This window comes from Myotis nattereri (assembly GCF_964212035.1).
Source record: "Myotis nattereri genome assembly, chromosome: 2".
Lineage (NCBI taxonomy): Eukaryota > Metazoa > Chordata > Mammalia > Chiroptera > Vespertilionidae > Myotis > Myotis nattereri.
Genome location: NC_138076.1, coordinates 146,942,367 through 146,961,215, shown reverse-complemented (window position 1 = coordinate 146,961,215; position 18,849 = coordinate 146,942,367). Strand labels below are relative to the sequence as shown.

Below are 18,849 nucleotides of genomic sequence, written 5' to 3'. Positions count from 1 at the left end.
ATTGATCTAATACATTTAAAAAATGTTCTTACAGAACCTAAACTGGTCATCCTCTATTGTTAGATTCTACCCTATTGTATAATAACTTCCCCATTTCTTCACAAGTATTGATTTGAGCATTTTTAATACTGGCATAGCTCAGTGGTTTAGCATCAACCTATGAACCAGGAGATGAGGGTTTCATTCCTGGTCAGGGCACGTGCCTGGGTTGCGGGCTCGATCTCCAGTATGGGGTATGCGGGGGGTGGTTGATTAATGACACTCTCTCATCATTGTTGTTTCTATCTATCTCCTCCCTTCCTTTCTGAAATCAATAAGAAAATATTTAAAGAAAATAGAATTTCAGTTTATTAACCAGTTAGACATATGTATGTAATAGTTCTGTGGCCTAATTTTTATAGGGATTGTTCTACAGGGCACTGGAAACTTACAAGGCTATGGCTCCCAAATTGTGCACTGAGGAGCACTGTGTTGTCTTAGCAAACTCATGGGGACAACATGGGATATTTTAAACTTTTCAGGGAAATATAGTGACATCTATAGGACACAGCTCTAACTACCATCTGAAATAGGATTTCAAATTAGATCACCACATTACTTCTGATGAGTTACATATATATATAAGATTTTTTAAAATTGATTTTTAGAGAGAAGGAGAGAGAGGGAGAGAAACATAATTGTGAGAGGGAAACATCAATTGGCTGCCTCCTGCATGTCCCCTACAGGGGATGGAGCCTGCAACCCAGGCATGTACTCTTGACTGGGAATTGAACCAGCAGCCTTTCCTTAAATATGACGATGCCCAACTGAGCCACACCAGCCAGGGCTGAAGATATATCTTTGTTAAGCCATGTTTTGGGCCTTGGCTGTGATAAGCAGTACTAGTGAAAATAGATTAGGAACAGGAATGAGGATGGCGGTATCCAGTTGGATTTCAAGGTTTGAGAAGTAGTGTAATGCCCAACAGATGCTAAGGTCATAGGGCATAAATACTTAGGTTGTTTGGATCTAACTACTTAATAAATGGAAATGTTAGTTGTTTCTTTGAGCCATGGGATACGTTGGAAAAATTTACTGAGATATTATGGGTTCTGTGAAGTGAGAAAGTTTTGGAACCTTTGTTTGATATGCTTTCTCCCTTATTAAAGAATTTATTGATTTGATAGACAGGCAGTGTTGATAACTCTGTAGGGGCATGTAGAACTTTACTTTCTTTTCTTGGAAAGGGACTACATGCCCTATAGAGTTATCAGCCCTGCTTGTCTAATATAGTTTCAAAAATGGGTTGAAAACACTGGTACTGTAGGTCAGAGTTGGGGATTGCATGGGGAAGAGATGCTAAGGAATAGATAACCTAAGAAACCAATATATTAAAGGGCAAGTGAACTTGAGCTATTTCTTTAAAGGACCAACAAATTTCCTAAGCATCAACCTTTAAGTAAAGTTTAAGCAATGGGACATTTCTGAGTATACCTACCATGAGAGGGATTCCAAGTAGAGGATAGTAGAAATAGATATTTTCCAGATTACTTTAATATAGCTAGAAACATCTTTTGGAGAAGGTAATTGGATATTTGGCACGTTAAACCCAAATGAACCTTGAATTATGGGTACATTTTATTCACCATTTGTATCTATATGAATTCCTCCTGGCTTCTTATATGTATACTAGAGGCCTGGTGCATGAAATTCGTGCATGGGTGGGGTGTCCCCTCAGCCCAGCCCGCACCCTCTCTAATCTGGGACCCGACCCTTTGGGGGATGTCCGACTGATGGTTTAGGCCCAGGATCGGGCCTAAACCGTCAGTTGGGCATCCCCCTCCCAATCCTGGACCGCTGGCTCCTAATTGCTCACTGCCTGCCTGCCTGGTCGCTCCTAACTGCCCCCAACCCCCGCTGGCCTGATTTGCTCCTCACTGCCTCTGCGTGCCAGCCTGATCGCCCCTAACTGCCCTCCCTTCTGCCCTGGTCACCCCTTCCTACCCCCCCAGCCGGCCTGGTTACCCGCAACTGCCCCCCCTGCCAGCCTGGTTGCCTCTTACTGACCCCCCCCCCCCCCGCCAGCTTGGTTGCCCCCAACTGCCCCCCTGCTGACCTGGTTGCCCCCAACTGCTTCACCCCCCCACCCCCCCATTGGCCTGGTCACTCCTCAAGGCCCCCCCACCCCCCACTCCCCATCAGCCTGGTTGCCCCACACAGCCTGCTGGTCAGTTGTTTGGTCGTCCCTCACTAACACCCCTGCTGGCCTGGCCTCCCCATGCAGCCTACTTGTTCAGTTGTTTGGTCATCCTTCACTAACCCCCCTGCCGGCCTGGTTGTAGGCAGCCATCTTGTGAGGGCGTGAGGATTAATTTGCATATTACCTCTTTATTATATAGGATTAGGGAAAGATGTAAACTCTTTTTTTTTTTTTATAAACTGAGGGGACATTTTATTTATTTTTTTAATATATTTTATTGATTTTTTACAGAGAGGAATGGAGAGAGATAGAGAGTTAGAAACATCAATGAGAGAGAAACATCGATCAGCTGCCTCCTGCACACCCCCTACTGGGGATGTGCCTGCAACCAAGGTACATGCCCTTGACTGGAATAGAACCCAGGACCTTTCCGTCCACAGGCCGACGCTCTATCCACTGAGCCAAACTGGTTATGGCAAGATGTAAACGCTTTATGGATCTTTGGGGCATTGGCCCATTTGGTGACAATAAGTTGAAAATCACAGATTTCTCTTTAAATTTTCACCAGTCTGTCACACCTATAATGAGTCTCAGCTTGGATCATTGAACACATATCAGTAGAGTGCTTTTCAGGTTATAGAGTGCTTTCATACTTGATTTAGATATAGATTTGGATTCTACTAGCAGCCTTTTGAAGAAGTGGGAAAATAATGCCTACTTTATGCATAAGGTTATAGTGGTTTGGAAAGTGATTCAAGTTTGCACAAGTAGTAAATATTGGACTGGTGGGGGTTGGAAACCCAGGTCTTTCAGGCTGGATTTCTTGCCAGTATACATTCAGCACCCTGGCCCTTTGCCAGTTTGGTTTCTGTAGGAAAGGGTATAGGACCATATTCCTAGGGAGTAAGAGGCATTGCCTTGAACTCTCTGGTAGGAATTTTGAGGTAGGAATTTATTCATATTCTCAGAAGGAATTCCTGAATGCTCAGATTTTTTTCAGGGCATAGGCCCAGACCAGCTAACTGCATAAATTTCTCTTTTAGTTTGTTTGTGTTAACCCCACATTCTTTCTAGTCAAATACTTAAGTTATCTGAAACATAAGCAAGCTTTCCATAAAGAACTCTGGCCTTGTGAGAAGCTAAGGTAGTTTTCATAAAGCAGTGGACCAAATTTCTTGCCTTTTACCCATAGCAAAGGAACTTGGGCTGCATATAAACTCTTATAGGTGATTCTGTCGTATTTAGTTAATTTGACTTCTTAGCCCATAGACTAGGTAGGTATAAAGTTTATTTGTGTTGAATCTAATCTTACTAGAGGCACTGGGGGCAGGGGGAGGGGGGTTGCCTCAGCCCAGCCTGCACCCTCTCCAATCTGGGACTGCTGGCTGCCAACTGCTCACCTGCCTGCCTGATTGCCCTTAACCGCTTCTACCTGTCAGCCTGATCACCCCCTAACCACCTCCCTGCCAGCCTGATCGACACCTAACTGCTCCCTGCCTGCCTGATTGCCCCCACTGCCCTCCTCTGCTGGCCTGATCGCCCACAACTGCCCTCCCCTGCTGGCCATTTTGTGGCTTTGGGTGCCGCCATCTTTGAGGGTGTGAAAGTCAATTAGCATATTCCTTATAGGCTGTGGGTGCCACGATCTTCCGATGGCATGAGGGTCAATTAGCATATTCCCTCTTTATTAGATAGGATTAATAGTGAGGAAGGAGACAAAATGATCAAAAGCAGACAGAAGACAAACATTACAAAAGCAGTTAGAAAAACTCAAGGAGGACTGAATTTTAGTTCAAACACCCCACACCTAGGGCATATCAGGTATCTCTTTTATAGGGCATGTTCATAATGATGATCCTGAATAACCTAATAAGTGGAATTATCCTACCTAATAATAGACAAACGTGGTAATTGACCGTACCTTCGCTACGCCTCCCATGGGCTAATCAGCACGATATGCAAATTAACCCAACCAAGATGGAGGCCGGCAGCCACGCAGCTAAAGTGAGCAGGAGGCTTGCTTGCTTCAGTGATGGAGGAAGCCAAGGTTCCCTGCCTGCCTGGCCCGGCTCTGAGCTCCAAAAGCAACAAAGTTTCAATTATAGAAACTAAACAAACCCCAGATACCTGCTTTCAGCAGGCCGTGGCCTCAGAGCTGGAGCAAGTAGGAGCCGGCTCTCAGCTCCAGTGATGGCAACAAAGTTTCAATTATAGAAGGTAAGTCCCAGAATAAAAAAAAAAAAGAAAAAGCAAAAAAGGAGAGGTTGGGAGCTTCAGTCACCGGCCAGCCTGAAAACGGCCCTCAGCCCCTCACCCAGACTGGCCAGGCACCCCTATGGGACCCCCACCCTAAAGGGGGTGTGGCCAGGCTGCAAACAGCCATCAGCCCCTCACCCAGGCTGGCCAGGCACCCAAGCGGTCCCCCACCCTGATCCGAGACATCCTTCAGGGCAAACCAGCCGGCCCCCACCCGTGCACCAGGCCTCTTATTCTATATAGTAAAAGGGTAATATGCAAACTGACCCTAACAGCAGAAATACTGGCAATGACTGGTCACTATGACACACACCACCAGAGGGCAGATGCTCAATGCAGGAACTGCCCCCTGGTGGTCAGTGCGCTCCCACATGAGGGAGCTCTGCTCAGTCACAAGCCAGGCTGATGGCTGCCAGTACAGAGGTGGTGGTGGGAGCCTCTCCTGCCTCCTCAGCAGTGCGAAGGATATCTGACTGCAGCTTAGGTCTGCCCCGCTGGCAAGTGGACATCCCCTGAGGGCTGCCAGGCTGCCAGGCTGCCAGAGGGATGTCTGATTGCCATCTTAGGCCCAATCCCCCGCGGAGCAGGCCTAAGCCAGCAGGTGGTCATCCCCTGAGGGGTCCCAGACTGCAAGAGGGCACAGGCCGGGCTGAGGGGACCCCCCCCCCCCCAAGTGCACAAGTTCTTGTGCACCGGGCCTCTAGTGCTGTATATAAGAAATCAGGGAGTGTCTAATTTTAAAAAATGATTTCCAACTCCTAAGATTATTTAAAATTCGATACTCAAAGGCAGCAGTTCTCAACCTTCCTAATGCCGCAACCCTTTAATACAGTTCCTCATGTTGTGGTGACCCCCAACCATAAAATTATTTTTATTGCTACTTCATAACTGTAATTTTGCTACTGTTATGAATCGTAATGTAAATATCTGATATGCAGGATGTATTTTCATTGTTACAAATTGAACATAATTAAAGCATAGTAATTAATCACAAAAACAATATATGTAATTATATATGTGTTTTTCCGATGGTCTTAGGCGACCCCTGTGAAAGGGTCGTTCGACCCCCAAAGGGGTTGCAACCCACAAGTTGAGAACCACTGCTCTAAGGGTTAAAGTTCAGTTGACCTGGAAAATTAAGGTAGATGTAGATGAAATGTTATCAGTGTGAGTGTATACACTAGGATAGTAAGGATATCATTTCTCACACCTCTCCACTGAAACAGTTGCTATGTAAATAATTTCAGGGAACTTCTTCAGAAATTGTAGTAGTGCTGATTAAGATGTGCATCAGTCAGCACGAGTGTAGGCTCTGAGTGTTTCTGAATGCTAATTTAAACAGCCTTAGTCTTTCTTTAATTAAAAGGAATTTGTACATTAATTCTACCCCCGCAACTCATGGCATATCCCAACTAACATCATGTATAAAATGAAATAGATTACAAGCAACTAGAACACAAAGATTAATTTAACTACTTGCTTCAGCTAAGACTTACAGAAGAAATATGGTAGTGATGCCTTAGGAAAGCTGAAGACTTAAACGATTAAATTGGCTTTTAAAAATTTTTTATTATACCTTTATAATAAAGGATTACCTCCCTCCCTCCAGTGGAAAGGTGCTTTGTAAATCTTTTGAATAATACACTTAGAAATATTTTATTATAGACCACATGCAGTCAGTAAGACCCAGTAAAGTAAGTACTCCTTTGCACTTTGTTGAATTCAGATCAAATTTTTTTCATGCTTTAATTCGTTTAACCTTTATATTTGACATTGCTTTCACTATGTCAGTGCCATGTAGGAAAATTTTGGTGATAACAATTTAATCTTCCTTTCAACCTTTTTTTTTTTTTAAAAAAAACGTGTTGTATTCGTCAGGGTTTGTCAGAAAAACAGCCATTAAGATTAGATGTGTTTGCCCCGCTCCTCTCCCCCCGCCCCCCCCAAACACACACACACACACACACACACACACACACACACAAACCAGAAAAAGTGAAAAAGAAATCCCACAATTTGCTGTCTGCAAGCTAGAGACCAAGTTTGAAGGACTGAGAGCTGTGGAGCAGTGGTGTAGATGCCTGAAGTTATGAGACCTAGGAACACAGGGCAGGATAAGATTGGATGTCCCAGCTCAAGCAACCAGGCAGAGCAAATTCGACCTTCCTTTATCTTTTTACTAGAGGCCCTTTGCACGAAATTCATGCACAGGGGTGGGTGGGGGGGGTCCCCTCAGCCCAGCCTGCACCCTCTCCAATCCGGAACCCCTTGGCGGGATGTCCGACTGCCGGTGATCGGGCCTACACCGGCAGTTGGACATCCCTCCCTCAATCCTGGACTGCTGGCTCCCAATCGCTCGCCTGCCTGCCTGGTCGTCCCTAACTGCCCCCCCCCCCCCCATCAGCCTGATCTCCCCAAACTGCCCCCTTCCTACCAGCCTGGTCCCCCCCAACTGCTCCCCCCCCCCCCCGATGGCCTGGTTGCCCCTCACGACCCACCTGCCGGCCTGGTTGCCCCACGCAGCCTGCTGTTCAGTCATTTGGTCCTCCCTCACTAACCCCCCTGCTGGTCTGGTCGCCCCACGCAACCTGCTGTTCAATCGTTTGGTTATCCCTCACCCTCCTGCCAGCCTGGTTTTAGGCAGCCATCTTGTTAGGGTGTGAGGGTTAATTTGCATATTACCTCTTTATTATATAGGACTAGAGGCCCAGTGCACACAAATTTGTGCACTCGGGGTAAGGGGCCCCTCAGCCCGGCCTGTGCCCTCTTGCAGTCTGGGACCCCTCGGGGGTGACCACTTGCTGGCTTAGGCCTGCTCCGCGGGGGATTGGGCCTAAGATGGCAATCAGACATCCCTCTGGCAGCCCGGCAGCCCTCGGGGGATGTCCACTTGCCAGCGGGGAGCAGACCTAAGCTGCAGTCGGACATCCTTAGCGCTGCTGAGGAGGCAGGAGAGGCTCCCACCACCACCTCTGTACTGGCAGCCATCAGCCTGGCTTGTGGCTGAGCAGAGCTCCCCCCTGTGAGAGCACACTGACCACCAGAGGGCAGGTCCTGCATTGAACGTCTGCCCTCTGGTGGTCAGTGTGTGTCATAGTGACCAGTCATTGCCAGTATTTCTGCTGTTAGGGTCAGTTTGCATATTACCCTCTTACTATATAGGACAGAGGCCTGGTACACTGGTGGGGGCCGGCTGGTTTGCCCTGAAGGATGTCTCGGATCAGGGTGGGGGTCCCGCTTGGGTGCCTGGCCAGCCTGGGTGAGGGGCTGATGGCTGTTTGCAGCTGGCCACACCCCCTTTAGGGTGAGGGTCCCATAGGGGTGCCTGGCCAGTCTGGGTGAGGGGCTGAGGGCCGTTTTCAGGCTGGCGGGCAACTGAAGCTCCCAGCCTCTTTTTTCTTTCTTTTTTTTTTATTCTGGGATATATTTACCTTCTATAGCTGTCATTGGAGCTGAGAGCCGCTCCAGCTCTGAGGCCGTGGCTGGCTGAAAGCCGGTATCTGGGTTTGTTTGGCTTCTATAATTGAAACGTTGCTGTCCTGCTTGCTCCAGCTCTGAGGCCGCGGCTGGCTGAAAGCAGGTATCTGGGGTTTGTTTAGCTTCTGTAATTGAAACATTGTTGCTTCCGGAGCTCAGAGCTGGGCTGTGGCAGGCAGGGAATCTTGGCTTCCTCCATCACTGGAGGAAGCAAGCCTCATGTTCGCTTCAGCTGCGTGGCTGCCGGCTGCTATCTTTGTTGGCAGTTAATTTGCATATCCTGCTGATTAGCCAATGGGAAGCATAGCAGAGGTATGGTCAATTACCATGTTTGTCTATTATTAGATAGGATTCTATTCAGGCTTTCTCAATGGATTTGATTACACCCACCCACATTGGGGAGGGCCATCTGCTTTAATCATTTCTCCAATTCAAATGTAATCTCTTCTAGAAACACCTTCACAGACATTCCCAGAAATAATGTTTAACCAGACATCTGGGCATCCTGTGGCCCACTCAGGTTGATATAAAATTAATCATTGCAAATGTTTGTTACTTTAAAAAAGCATCTGCAATAAATATGTAGAAATGTTTACATTTCGATATCATGTCACATGCCTTTTTTCTGGGACTTCTGTGTATGTCTTGGTAACTCAGTTGGATGCCCACCATGGGAACCCATGTGTTCTTTTATGCTAAAGTGAGTAGAGTCATATTTTCCCACAGGGCATAGTGTATACATAGGTTGATAAAGACTAGCTACAGTAGTAGATGATAGGACAGAGGCTCCGAGCAGATGGAGCTAAATGTTTATTTGTAAGGAGATCCTGAAGTGACCTGCATGCCTCTTTGTTACACATTTAATCTGAGGGTGTTTTTTTTTTGTTTTTGTTTTTTTTAGAGTGGCTTATATGCTTCCTGGGTCATTTTAAAAAAACATTTTCTTAAAAATAAGAGTGATGCAGAGTTGTATATCATTTCTAGCAGAAATACTGCCTTCCCTTTTAAAATATATACTCTTCAGATGGCTTCAGTACACATAGATTTTTATGAATGTTAAAAATTTAATCTTTGGATCTGTTTCCACAGATTTCCCAAGTTGCCATTGGGAAAAAAATTTCTTTGTAACTTTTACAAATGTATGAACTTAACCAAAGTTAAATGATAATATGTATGGGAAAAGGCTTAGAATGCGTTCTTGTCCCTTTGTTGGTTTAAATATCTATGTCTTATCTGAAATTTAATTGTAAAACACTTAAGAAAATTGAGGGTTTTATAAGTTGGAACTAAAAAATAAGAAGCTTGACATATTTAAATGAAAAGTAGAACTAAGGCTTTCTGTTCATTTTTAAATAGGGAGCCTGATTCTTTAACTTTGCAATTTTTCTTTTAAGCAAGGGCTGTAATTAGTGTCATAACTGAAAAATTTTAACAGCATAAAGAGAAAGGTATTTAAAGTGGCAGTTTCAGGCACAACATATTGATTGGATTAAACTCAATTGCTAGCATTGCTTGGGAATAGAGTAACAGGAATACAAAGAAGACATAAATTTGTCTATTTAAAAGAGGTAGATAATTTTGTTGTGACTACTTTTATTTAGATTACCGATGATCTGGTTGCTAAAGCAGTTGGATCCTGGTTAGTGTGTATTTTACTTGGCTTATTCAGGGCAGCTTGGTACTGTTGACTACTATTCTGGCCTGGCAACTTTCTTTTCCTTGACTTACAAAAATCTCTCCCTTGATATTTTTTTCCTTTGACTATTTAATTTCTTTTGAGTATGTACTCTTTTTTTTTTTTTTAATATGTTGATTTTTTTACAGAGAGGAGGGGAGAGGGATAGAGAGTTAGAAACATCAATGAGAGAGAAACATTCATGATGAGAGAGAACTACTGAATGGCTGCCTCCTGCAAGTCCCCCATTGGGGATTGAGCCCACCAACTTGGGCACATGCCCTTGACCGGAATCAAACCTGGGACCTTTCAGTTCGCAGGCCGACGCTCTGTCCACTGAGCCAAACTGGCTAGGGCTACACATTTTTTATATTTTCATTTTTTATCCTAACCTGAGGATATGTTTATTGATTTTTTGAGCGAGAGAAAGAACGAGACATAGACATCAGTTGGTTGCCTCTTGTACGCATCCCAACTGGGAATCAAACCCGCAACTTTTTTAGTGTATGGGACGATGGTCCAACCAACTGAACTACCAGGCCAGGGCTTGCACACTGTTTTTTAATAGTATTACCCACTCTTGATAGTGATGTTTACACTAAGACACCTACTGGAAGATAAATAGATGCTTGACATCTCAATTGAAAACAACGCATCTTTCTTACCTCATTGCTAGACTTCTTCCTTCCTCCTTGTTTCTGTTCTTTTCTTGGTGAACATCATATTTACCAAAGAAAAGATGAAGTTTTAAGTGAATGGAGATAATATGCACAGAAGAATACATAAAGCTTAGGTTTTCAGAGACATGATTTTTTTCTTCCTCTTAGGATATGTGCAAGGAATGAGTGACTTACTTTCCCCTCTTTTATATGTGATGGAAAATGAGGTGGATGCCTTTTGGTGCTTTGCCTCCTACATGGACCAAATGGTAAGAACGGGGTTCCTCCTTTTAATCAAACTAATTTGAATTTTTAGTTCTATAATGTTATTATATAAGAATGAATTATATTTAGTCAGTTATGATGGGACTTTAGAAACTTGCTTCATGTTGTTTGTTTGTTTGTTTTTTAAATAGCCTTTTCAAGAGGCTTGGAAATGCCGACATTGTTTTTAATACAAAAAATAGAAAGTGCCTGTAGTACAGGAATAATCAGGTCTTAATATCAGTTAATGCTCATATTCTGCAGAAGAGCCATGAGTCATTACAGAATATTGATGAAATAGATGAATGCAATTCTTGTGAAGTAGTTGAACTTTCATATCATCTGTTTCAGAGATAAAACTTAGTCATACCAAGTAATATCCTTACCTTTTGTGAACATTTTGGATTTTGTCACTGATTTTTCTCCAGATATGTTTGAACTATTTGTAACGCTGACACTTTCTTAGTAATTTTTCTCAGAAACATGTGGTTATTAGAGTTGAACTATGTCTATATATACATATTATTACAAAGAACATTTTATCGTCATTGATCTATCTTGGCAGTGGAGTTCTAGGACAGTAGTACAGAGAGAGTGTAACAAGGAAATAAAATAGAACAGTCTTTTCACGTTATCTTTTAGAAAGAAAAAAAAGAGCGTCTAAGAGTAGATAAAGGCATATGAAATTCAAAGACTTGATCAATACATAGGTCACTTTACAATTTCAGAGTAAGATTAATATACTTCATGGTGGGCCTTGAAGTTGGATATTGAAATGGCTTGCTTGCAACAGGATAAAGATTTTGAATATGAAGTCATTTAAAATGTTTCCTAGCAATGTAGGGTTTAACTTAGAGTTTCTGGGATACAAATATGGAATTTGGAAGTGGTACCTTCTTTGATTTGATTCCTTCTATTCCTTCTATTCTTCCCCTGTTGCTTACCAATTCTTTCCCCTGCAATTTTTCTCACTTTTGTCTATTTACTTAAGTGTCATCCATGGATTCAACTCATCCTCACTTCTCCTGCTCCTTTTCCACATGCATAATGAAATTTGATGATTTTAAAATATCTTTTGCTTTTAAATTGATAAATATACAAATTATGTAGTTCTTTACTATACACTAATGTTTTTGGATTATTTGGAAAGATTATTAATTGCAGTAATGTAGTAATATCATAGTTTGTCTTCCTTTTTTGATTGATTGATTTTACCTGCCTTCTTAGTTCCAATTACTCCTAAGTGCTCTAGAAACCTGAGGCATTTGTTACAAAGGTCTGTACAACTGATACTAATTGTATAAAAACTCTTGCCTGCCTTCCTTGTGTTTCTGTTTATCCCCTTTTCACTAGAGCTAGTATGTTCCTTGATAAAGGGTTCATGTCTTTGCTTAACTAGTTTAGTTGTCTGGTATGCTTCCAGAATTTTCCCAATGCCTGATATGAGATTGTTGTTCAACAGATTTTTGTAGAATAAACACATGAATATTTCCCCAGTGCTTAGTTTAGACCTCAACTTACAGTAGGTACTCCAAGAGTTAACATGAACATACTGCATTTAGTTTATTACAATAATGGATTTCATAAAACTGAGAAAATAGTGACATGTTCCAATATAATGGCTTATGATACCAAATGCACTCGTATATGTGCATGTATTTAGGTCTCAAATGTAAAGATTACTTTCTGACCACCTGTAATCTATTATTTTTTGTATATGAAGGTTCAAGTTCTGTCTTTTCACAGTAAATGCTCTCTGTGTTTGCCTTTTTCATTGAGGATAGTCTGGGGGACTTTTCTAGTCTTTATTCTAAAAAGATCTCTTAATATATTGTCTACTAACATCCCATAATATTTGAATAAAAGGTCAATATGTTGCAATTCAAAAAATCTACACAATTATTTTTCACTGTATTGCTATTGTTTTGGTGCCCTTAAATCAGTGCTGCAGTTGTTTGATTCCGTTTTGTGTTACAGCTTTATTTCATATAACCTATTATTTCTTATGTGATGGCTGACGTAATATCTGTAGATTTACTTTTGTTGATATTTACTCACATCTAATGTAGGTCTAGGCATAGACTTTGTTATGGAAATATTATGGAAACATTTGCAAAACGATCTAATGAACTTTCTTATACCCACCATTCATTTTGCCATAAAGTTTAGTCCCTCCCTTCTCCTCACCTCACACCCCCATAAAATGTATATGCATGTGTATATGTATGTATACATTATATGTAATATGCATATATATAATATATGTATGCATATGTGTGCACACATTTATTTATAGATATAGATACAGTTGAAGCCCTTTGTATATTCATATGGATCTTATTTCTTCTCCAGGAATAACTTCTTTTTCAAAGTTGGCTTCTGTCATTTTGGGAGTGCTTCTTTTTTATAGCTGAGTGGGTAGTAGTGGGGATGCCAAGTTGGTACTCCCAAACCGTGTTATAACAAAAATGATGCTGTTTACCAGAGTTAATTCTGCCTTTGCCCTACATGTCCAGGTGGTAAATGTGAAGGAACTATATCTTTTTATTTTTTTATTATATCTTTGTTGATTTCAGAGAGGAAGGGAGAGGGGCAAGAGAGAGAGAAATATCAGTGATGAGAGAGAATCATTGATTGGCTGCCTCCTGCACACCCCCTACTGGGGATCGAGCCCACAACCCAGGCATGTGCCCTTGACTGAAATTGAACCCGGGACCCTTCAGTCTGCAGGCCGATGCTCTATCCACTGAGCCAAACCAGCTAGGGCAAAGCTGTATCTTTTTGAAAGATGTATATATATTTTTATTGATTTCAGAGAGGAAAGGAAAGAGAAACAATGACGAGAAAGAATCATCTTAAACCTTTATGTTAGTCTGTTAAACTGTTCTTTAAATCATTACAGAGAAACCAGTTTATTGAGAATCAGTAGCCTTTTTTTTTTTTTCTTCTACCAAGAATGGGTGATTTCAGGTGTGAGGGAGGGGATGTTCTTCTTAGGCTTTTCACAAGGGGTAGGGTAGTAGGTCACCAGAGAGGGGTTGGCGCACATTTTATAGAGATCAGAATAATCTAAGAAGCCTTTTATTTATTTTGGTTCCCCTTCTCCATCTTTGATGTGTTGGTAGGGAATTTACTTAACTTAGAAGATTTTTGGAAGCATGTAAACCACAGCAGTTCTCAAACTTTGTGCTCTTAGGACCCCGTTACACTCTTAAATCTTATTGAGTACCCCAAGAGCATTTGTTTATGTGGGTTATATCTACTGATGTTTATTGAATGAAAATTAGTACTGAGAAATTTATACTTACTCATTTTAAAGCAACAGTAAACATACTACACTTTAACATGTATAACATTTTAAAATGGAAAGTTAGTTTTCCAAAACAAAAACAGATTTGCTGAGAAGAGGGATTGTTCTACATTTCCATTTTCTTTAATGTCTAGTTTAGTCCTACCTGCTTCTGGATTGAGTCTTTTGCATTATCACACATTATGCAACCTTTATACTTTGGGAGATTTAAAAAAAAATTGTTGACGTTATTACAGATGTTTCCCATCTTGTGAGAGATTTTAAAGTGCAAGATGCATATAATCTTCTAGTATTGTCATAAAGATGGTTTTGACATTGCAGATTTCCCTAATGTCATCAAATCTAAGAAATAGTTAATTCTTTAAAATGAAACACGTTAAAACTAAAATAGATTTTTCATATGATAATTTGAAGAAGTATTTTAAAATGGAAGTGATTTGATGAAAGTTTATTTCCCAGATGTGTTTCCTTTTACTAAATCTCTTATTCCATGTCAGAAATTAGTATGTCAATCAGTCTATAGTTAATTGTTTCCACATTCTTTTTTTATCTAAATCAAAGGAATAGAGGGGAAAATAATCCCTAGTTTGAGACCAAGGATTCTCTTTCCGTCTTTTTTAATGTTGGTCTAGCTTTTTAATTTGTTGTGATTTAAAAAAATATCAGTACTAGAGGCCTGGTGCACGAAAATTTGTACACTGGGAGGGAGGGTCCCTCAATCTGGCCTGCCCCCTCTCACAGTCTGGGAACCCTCAGGGGATGTCCTACTGACGACTTAGGCCCACTCCCTGTGGGGAACCGCAGTTTGGACTCCCTCTGTGGGAGGCGACTGGCCGATCATGGGAAGGTGACTCCCCCATCACACTGCTGCTGCTGCCACTGCTGGCTGCCGCGGCTGCCTGAGCCTCAGCTCAGCTCTTGCAGCAGCAGCCACTGCCGCTTTGTCTGGAAGACGTCCTGTCTAATTCGCATATTACCCTTTTATTAGTATAGATGGTATGAGTCGAACATTTGTTTTTAGACTCATGATTTAGTTACTAGTTAATCATGTACTAAAAAATATTTACAAAATATTACTTATATGATAACATGTATTTCCTTCTATAAAGCACCAGAATTTTGAAGAACAAATGCAAGGCATGAAGACCCAGCTAATTCAACTAAGTACCTTACTTCGATTGTTGGACAGTGGATTTTGCAGTTACTTAGGTAAGGTAGTGAATCAGAACTATACCCAGCAAACTGTAGGGTAATTCATAGGGAGAAAAAAATGTAAATGACTCTTTTAAAGACATATACGCTCTATTGCTGTTGCCAGGGTTCCTCTGAGGAATAAAAGTGTGGGACCAAACTGTCTTGGCATGCTTATGTCTTAAAAATATTTTTTACTTTATTTTATTTTTTAATATATTTTATTGATTTTTTACAGAGAGGAAGGGAGAGGGATAGAGAGTTAGAAACATCGATGAGAGAGAAACATCGATCAGCTGCCTCCTGCACACTCCCCACTGGGGATGTGCCCACAACCAAGGTACATGCCCTTGACTGGAATCGAACCTGGGACCCTTGAGTCTGCAGGCCGATGCTCTATCCACTGAGCCAAACTGATTAGGGCTTAAAAATATTTTTTAAAAAAGATAGTTATTGTTCTTTTTTATATTTTTTTATTAATATGTTTTTATTGATTTCCGAGAGAGGGAGAGAGATAGAAACATTGATGGGCTGCCTCCTGCATGTCCCTTATGGGGATCAAGCCCACAACCCAGGCCATGTGCCCTAACCAGGAATTCAACTGGCGACCTCTTGGTGCATGAGACAATGCTCAACCAACTGAGCCACATTGGCCGGTCTGTGTACTTACGTCTTAAAACAATTTATTTTTAAAATGAGTTATTTGTTGTTATTTGGTTGTTTTCTTTTAAAGAAGTTAGCCTGCAAACTTTGAATTGTTTCCTTTAATTAGTAGAAGACAAATTTATAGGACTTTCAATAGCCTAAAATGCATAGAGAAATTTGAGTTTGAAATAGGTCACTGTGTTCTGAGATAAATAGCATGAGAGTAAGCCATATATATTTTTTCCCCTTCTGTATAGAATCTCAGGACTCTGGATACCTTTACTTTTGCTTCAGATGGCTTTTAATCAGATTCAAAAGGGAATTTAGTTTTCTAGATATTCTTCGATTATGGGAGGTAAGTTCTTAAATTATACAAATGTATTATTTATTATGGAAAGCAACATTTTATTCTATAGAATATAAATGGATTATACCAGTCTACCTGAAATTTCTAAAGCAAGTATGCTTCAAAATTCTGATAGTTTGTTGTCTCTCCTTAAAATTAATGATCTTGAGCTGAATACCTGATCTTTGGAGCCTTTTTCTATAAATTATAATCCTTATGAGATTTGGGGATAGTTGATTTCCCAGATCCAGTTCTCTAGACCATTTGTGTCTGTGTTCTCTGCTGGGGCGACTTGACTGTGTGAGGCTCTGCCATATTCTGGTATAGGTTGTAGAGTTCAAGGACTTTTTAGCAGGCCAATCAGTTGAGATGGCACTGTATTTATAGTTTGAGATATTGGGAGGGAGAAGACTTGTATTTTGCTTTGTAACAGAAACTTAAGTTAGAGCAAAGTATGAATAATAACATAACACATCCTATTATCTGTATTTAACAGATGAGGAAACCAGAGTTTCAAGAAAAACTCACATATTTTCTTTTTTAAAAATATATTTTTATTGAATTTTTAGAGAGGAAGGAAGAGGGATAGAGAGATGTAAACATCAATGAGAGAGAAACATTGATCAGCTGCCTCCTGCACGCCCCATACTGGGGATTGAGTCTGCAACCTGGGCATGTGTCCTGACTGGGAAGCAAACTGATGACCTCTTGGTTCATAGGTCCATGCCCAACCACTGGATTACACTGGCCAGGCACAACTCGCATGTTCTTGACCTGGAATCATATTTTTAAAGGTTGTCAATTTTGTTATTTAGTACTCAACTTTTTTAAAAGGATGGATTGAGAATATTATTACCACATAGTTAGAATAACTTCCTAATCTGTGTTTACCAAATATATTGGGATGTTAAGTGGAAACCCTTGGAGGTTAATTGAATTTCATTTAAACTTTAAAAAATTGCATTAGTCTGAAAATTATTCAACTTGATTTACACCTGGTAAAAGAAATGAAAACATGTTAAGTATGCTTTAATAGTATGGTTATATGGGTCTTTTTATGTTTCCAGATAAGATATTATTAGGTACATTAAACAGGGGGAAATTAAGGCCTTAAATTTGAGGGCATAAGTAAATATTTAGGAAGAAGTGCACTATTGATCAAATATTTTATGCATTTGGGTATAAATTTGGGATATTTGATTCAGTTTTTGTCACAACATGTGACATATAATATGATGCTTAAAATGTAGAGTTGTCTGTGGGTGTTTTTGGTTCCATGCATTGTGTAACTGAATCTTTTTTATTTACAGGGTTTAGTTTTCTAGAGACAGAAGGTGATTTAAAAGTGAGAAACAGCATGTAATTGAAAGTTCAGGAAAATATTGAAAATGCCTCTAACCCTTATACCTTAAACTTAACCTCATAGCTGTGGCTCCTTAATTAATACCATTCATCATATTGGTTAGACTCGATGATTTGCTTATTGTAGTTATCTAAAGAGCCACATTTGGAATTCATTGTGTTCACAAAATGCTAATTACTTTGTAGGTAAAGGTAAGACTTTCCTTTTCTACCCCTCATTTCCTAACTAGAAAACTGGTAGACTACCTCATCTAGGCAACTTCTGCTTTACATAGAAGGCATTTAGAGTTCAGCATTGTATATATGAGGAAAATGTTTTAGAATTATTACAGTTTAGTAAATAGTTGTTTTGTTTTATAGGTAATGTGGACTGAACTACCATGTAAAAATTTCCATCTTCTTCTCTGTTGTGCTATTCTGGAATCAGAAAAGCAGCAAATAATGGAAAAGCATTATGGTTTTAATGAAATACTTAAGGTAGTTATTTCTTTAATTTAGATTTTGATATTTTGTTTTTTTTCCTCTTTTGATACACAAAACATTTTCTTGGAGATTTATTGAATCCCTCGAGTAATTTAAACTGTCAGTGACTCTGGGAATGACAGTTCAACCAATTACATATTGGCCAGTAATTAGGAGAGAAGGAAAATTCAATGTACACTTTTTTTATCGTTAGTTTTCTAAAAGAATATTGTTATTTTGCTTATAACTTTAAGATAGTAGACTTGAGACAGCTCTTAGATTTAATGTTCCATAAGCTTATTAGTTATTTTTCAGCTTTAAAACGGGAAATGATCTAAGAAAAGATGTATTAAATGTTCTGTTTGTTTGTAGTGTGTGGATATTTTTATTTTAAGGATTTTATCTGTAGTAAAATGTAAGTGGTAATTATTTATATAGTAGAACATACAGTGCTTCCAATTTTGATTGTCATTTTATTTTATTGATTCATTTTAGCATATTAATGAATTGTCCATGAAAATTGATGTAGAAGATGTACTGTGCAAGGCAGAAGCAATTTCTCTACAGATGGTAAAATGCAAGGTATACAGTATATATATATATATATATAATTTTTTTAATCCTCATCCAAGGATATGTTTACTGAGAGGGAGGAGGAGAGAGAAAGGAAGAGAGAGAGAGAGAGAGAGAGAGAGAGAGAGAGAGAGAGAGAGAGAGAGGAGAGACATTGATATGAGAGGGAAACATTGATGTGAGAGAGAAACATTGATCGGTTGCCTCCAGTGCACACACCAACCAGGGGTTGAACCCACAACCTTTTGGTGTACGGGATGATGCTCTAATTATTTGAGCTATCTAGCCAGGGCTCAAGGTACACAGAATTTTAGATAATTACAAGAGTTTTTGTTAATGTTTTTGGTGGGTTGAGCTCAAGAACAAATTCTTCTTCTTAGAAATAATATAAATGGCTGTTTCAGCAAGTTGAAGGCAGACACAAAGCATTGGCTAGAATTTTGTTTACCA

At 40.3% G+C, this 18,849-nt stretch overlaps 1 protein-coding gene across 2 annotated transcripts in view; it reads left to right on the top strand.

The window, feature by feature from the left end:
* Positions 1-18,849, top strand: part of TBC1D15 (TBC1 domain family member 15) — a 72,125-nt gene that overhangs the window by 50,885 nt on the left and 2,391 nt on the right. For both annotated transcript variants that reach the window (XM_081083287.1, XM_081083286.1), the window contains 5 exons: positions 10,415-10,515; positions 14,930-15,029; positions 15,914-16,011; positions 17,725-17,841; positions 18,322-18,408. In XM_081083287.1, coding sequence (XP_080939413.1) covers positions 10,415-10,515; positions 14,930-15,029; positions 15,914-16,011; positions 17,725-17,841; positions 18,322-18,408 — 503 coding nt within the window. The remainder of the gene's footprint in view (positions 1-10,414; positions 10,516-14,929; positions 15,030-15,913; positions 16,012-17,724; positions 17,842-18,321; positions 18,409-18,849) is intronic.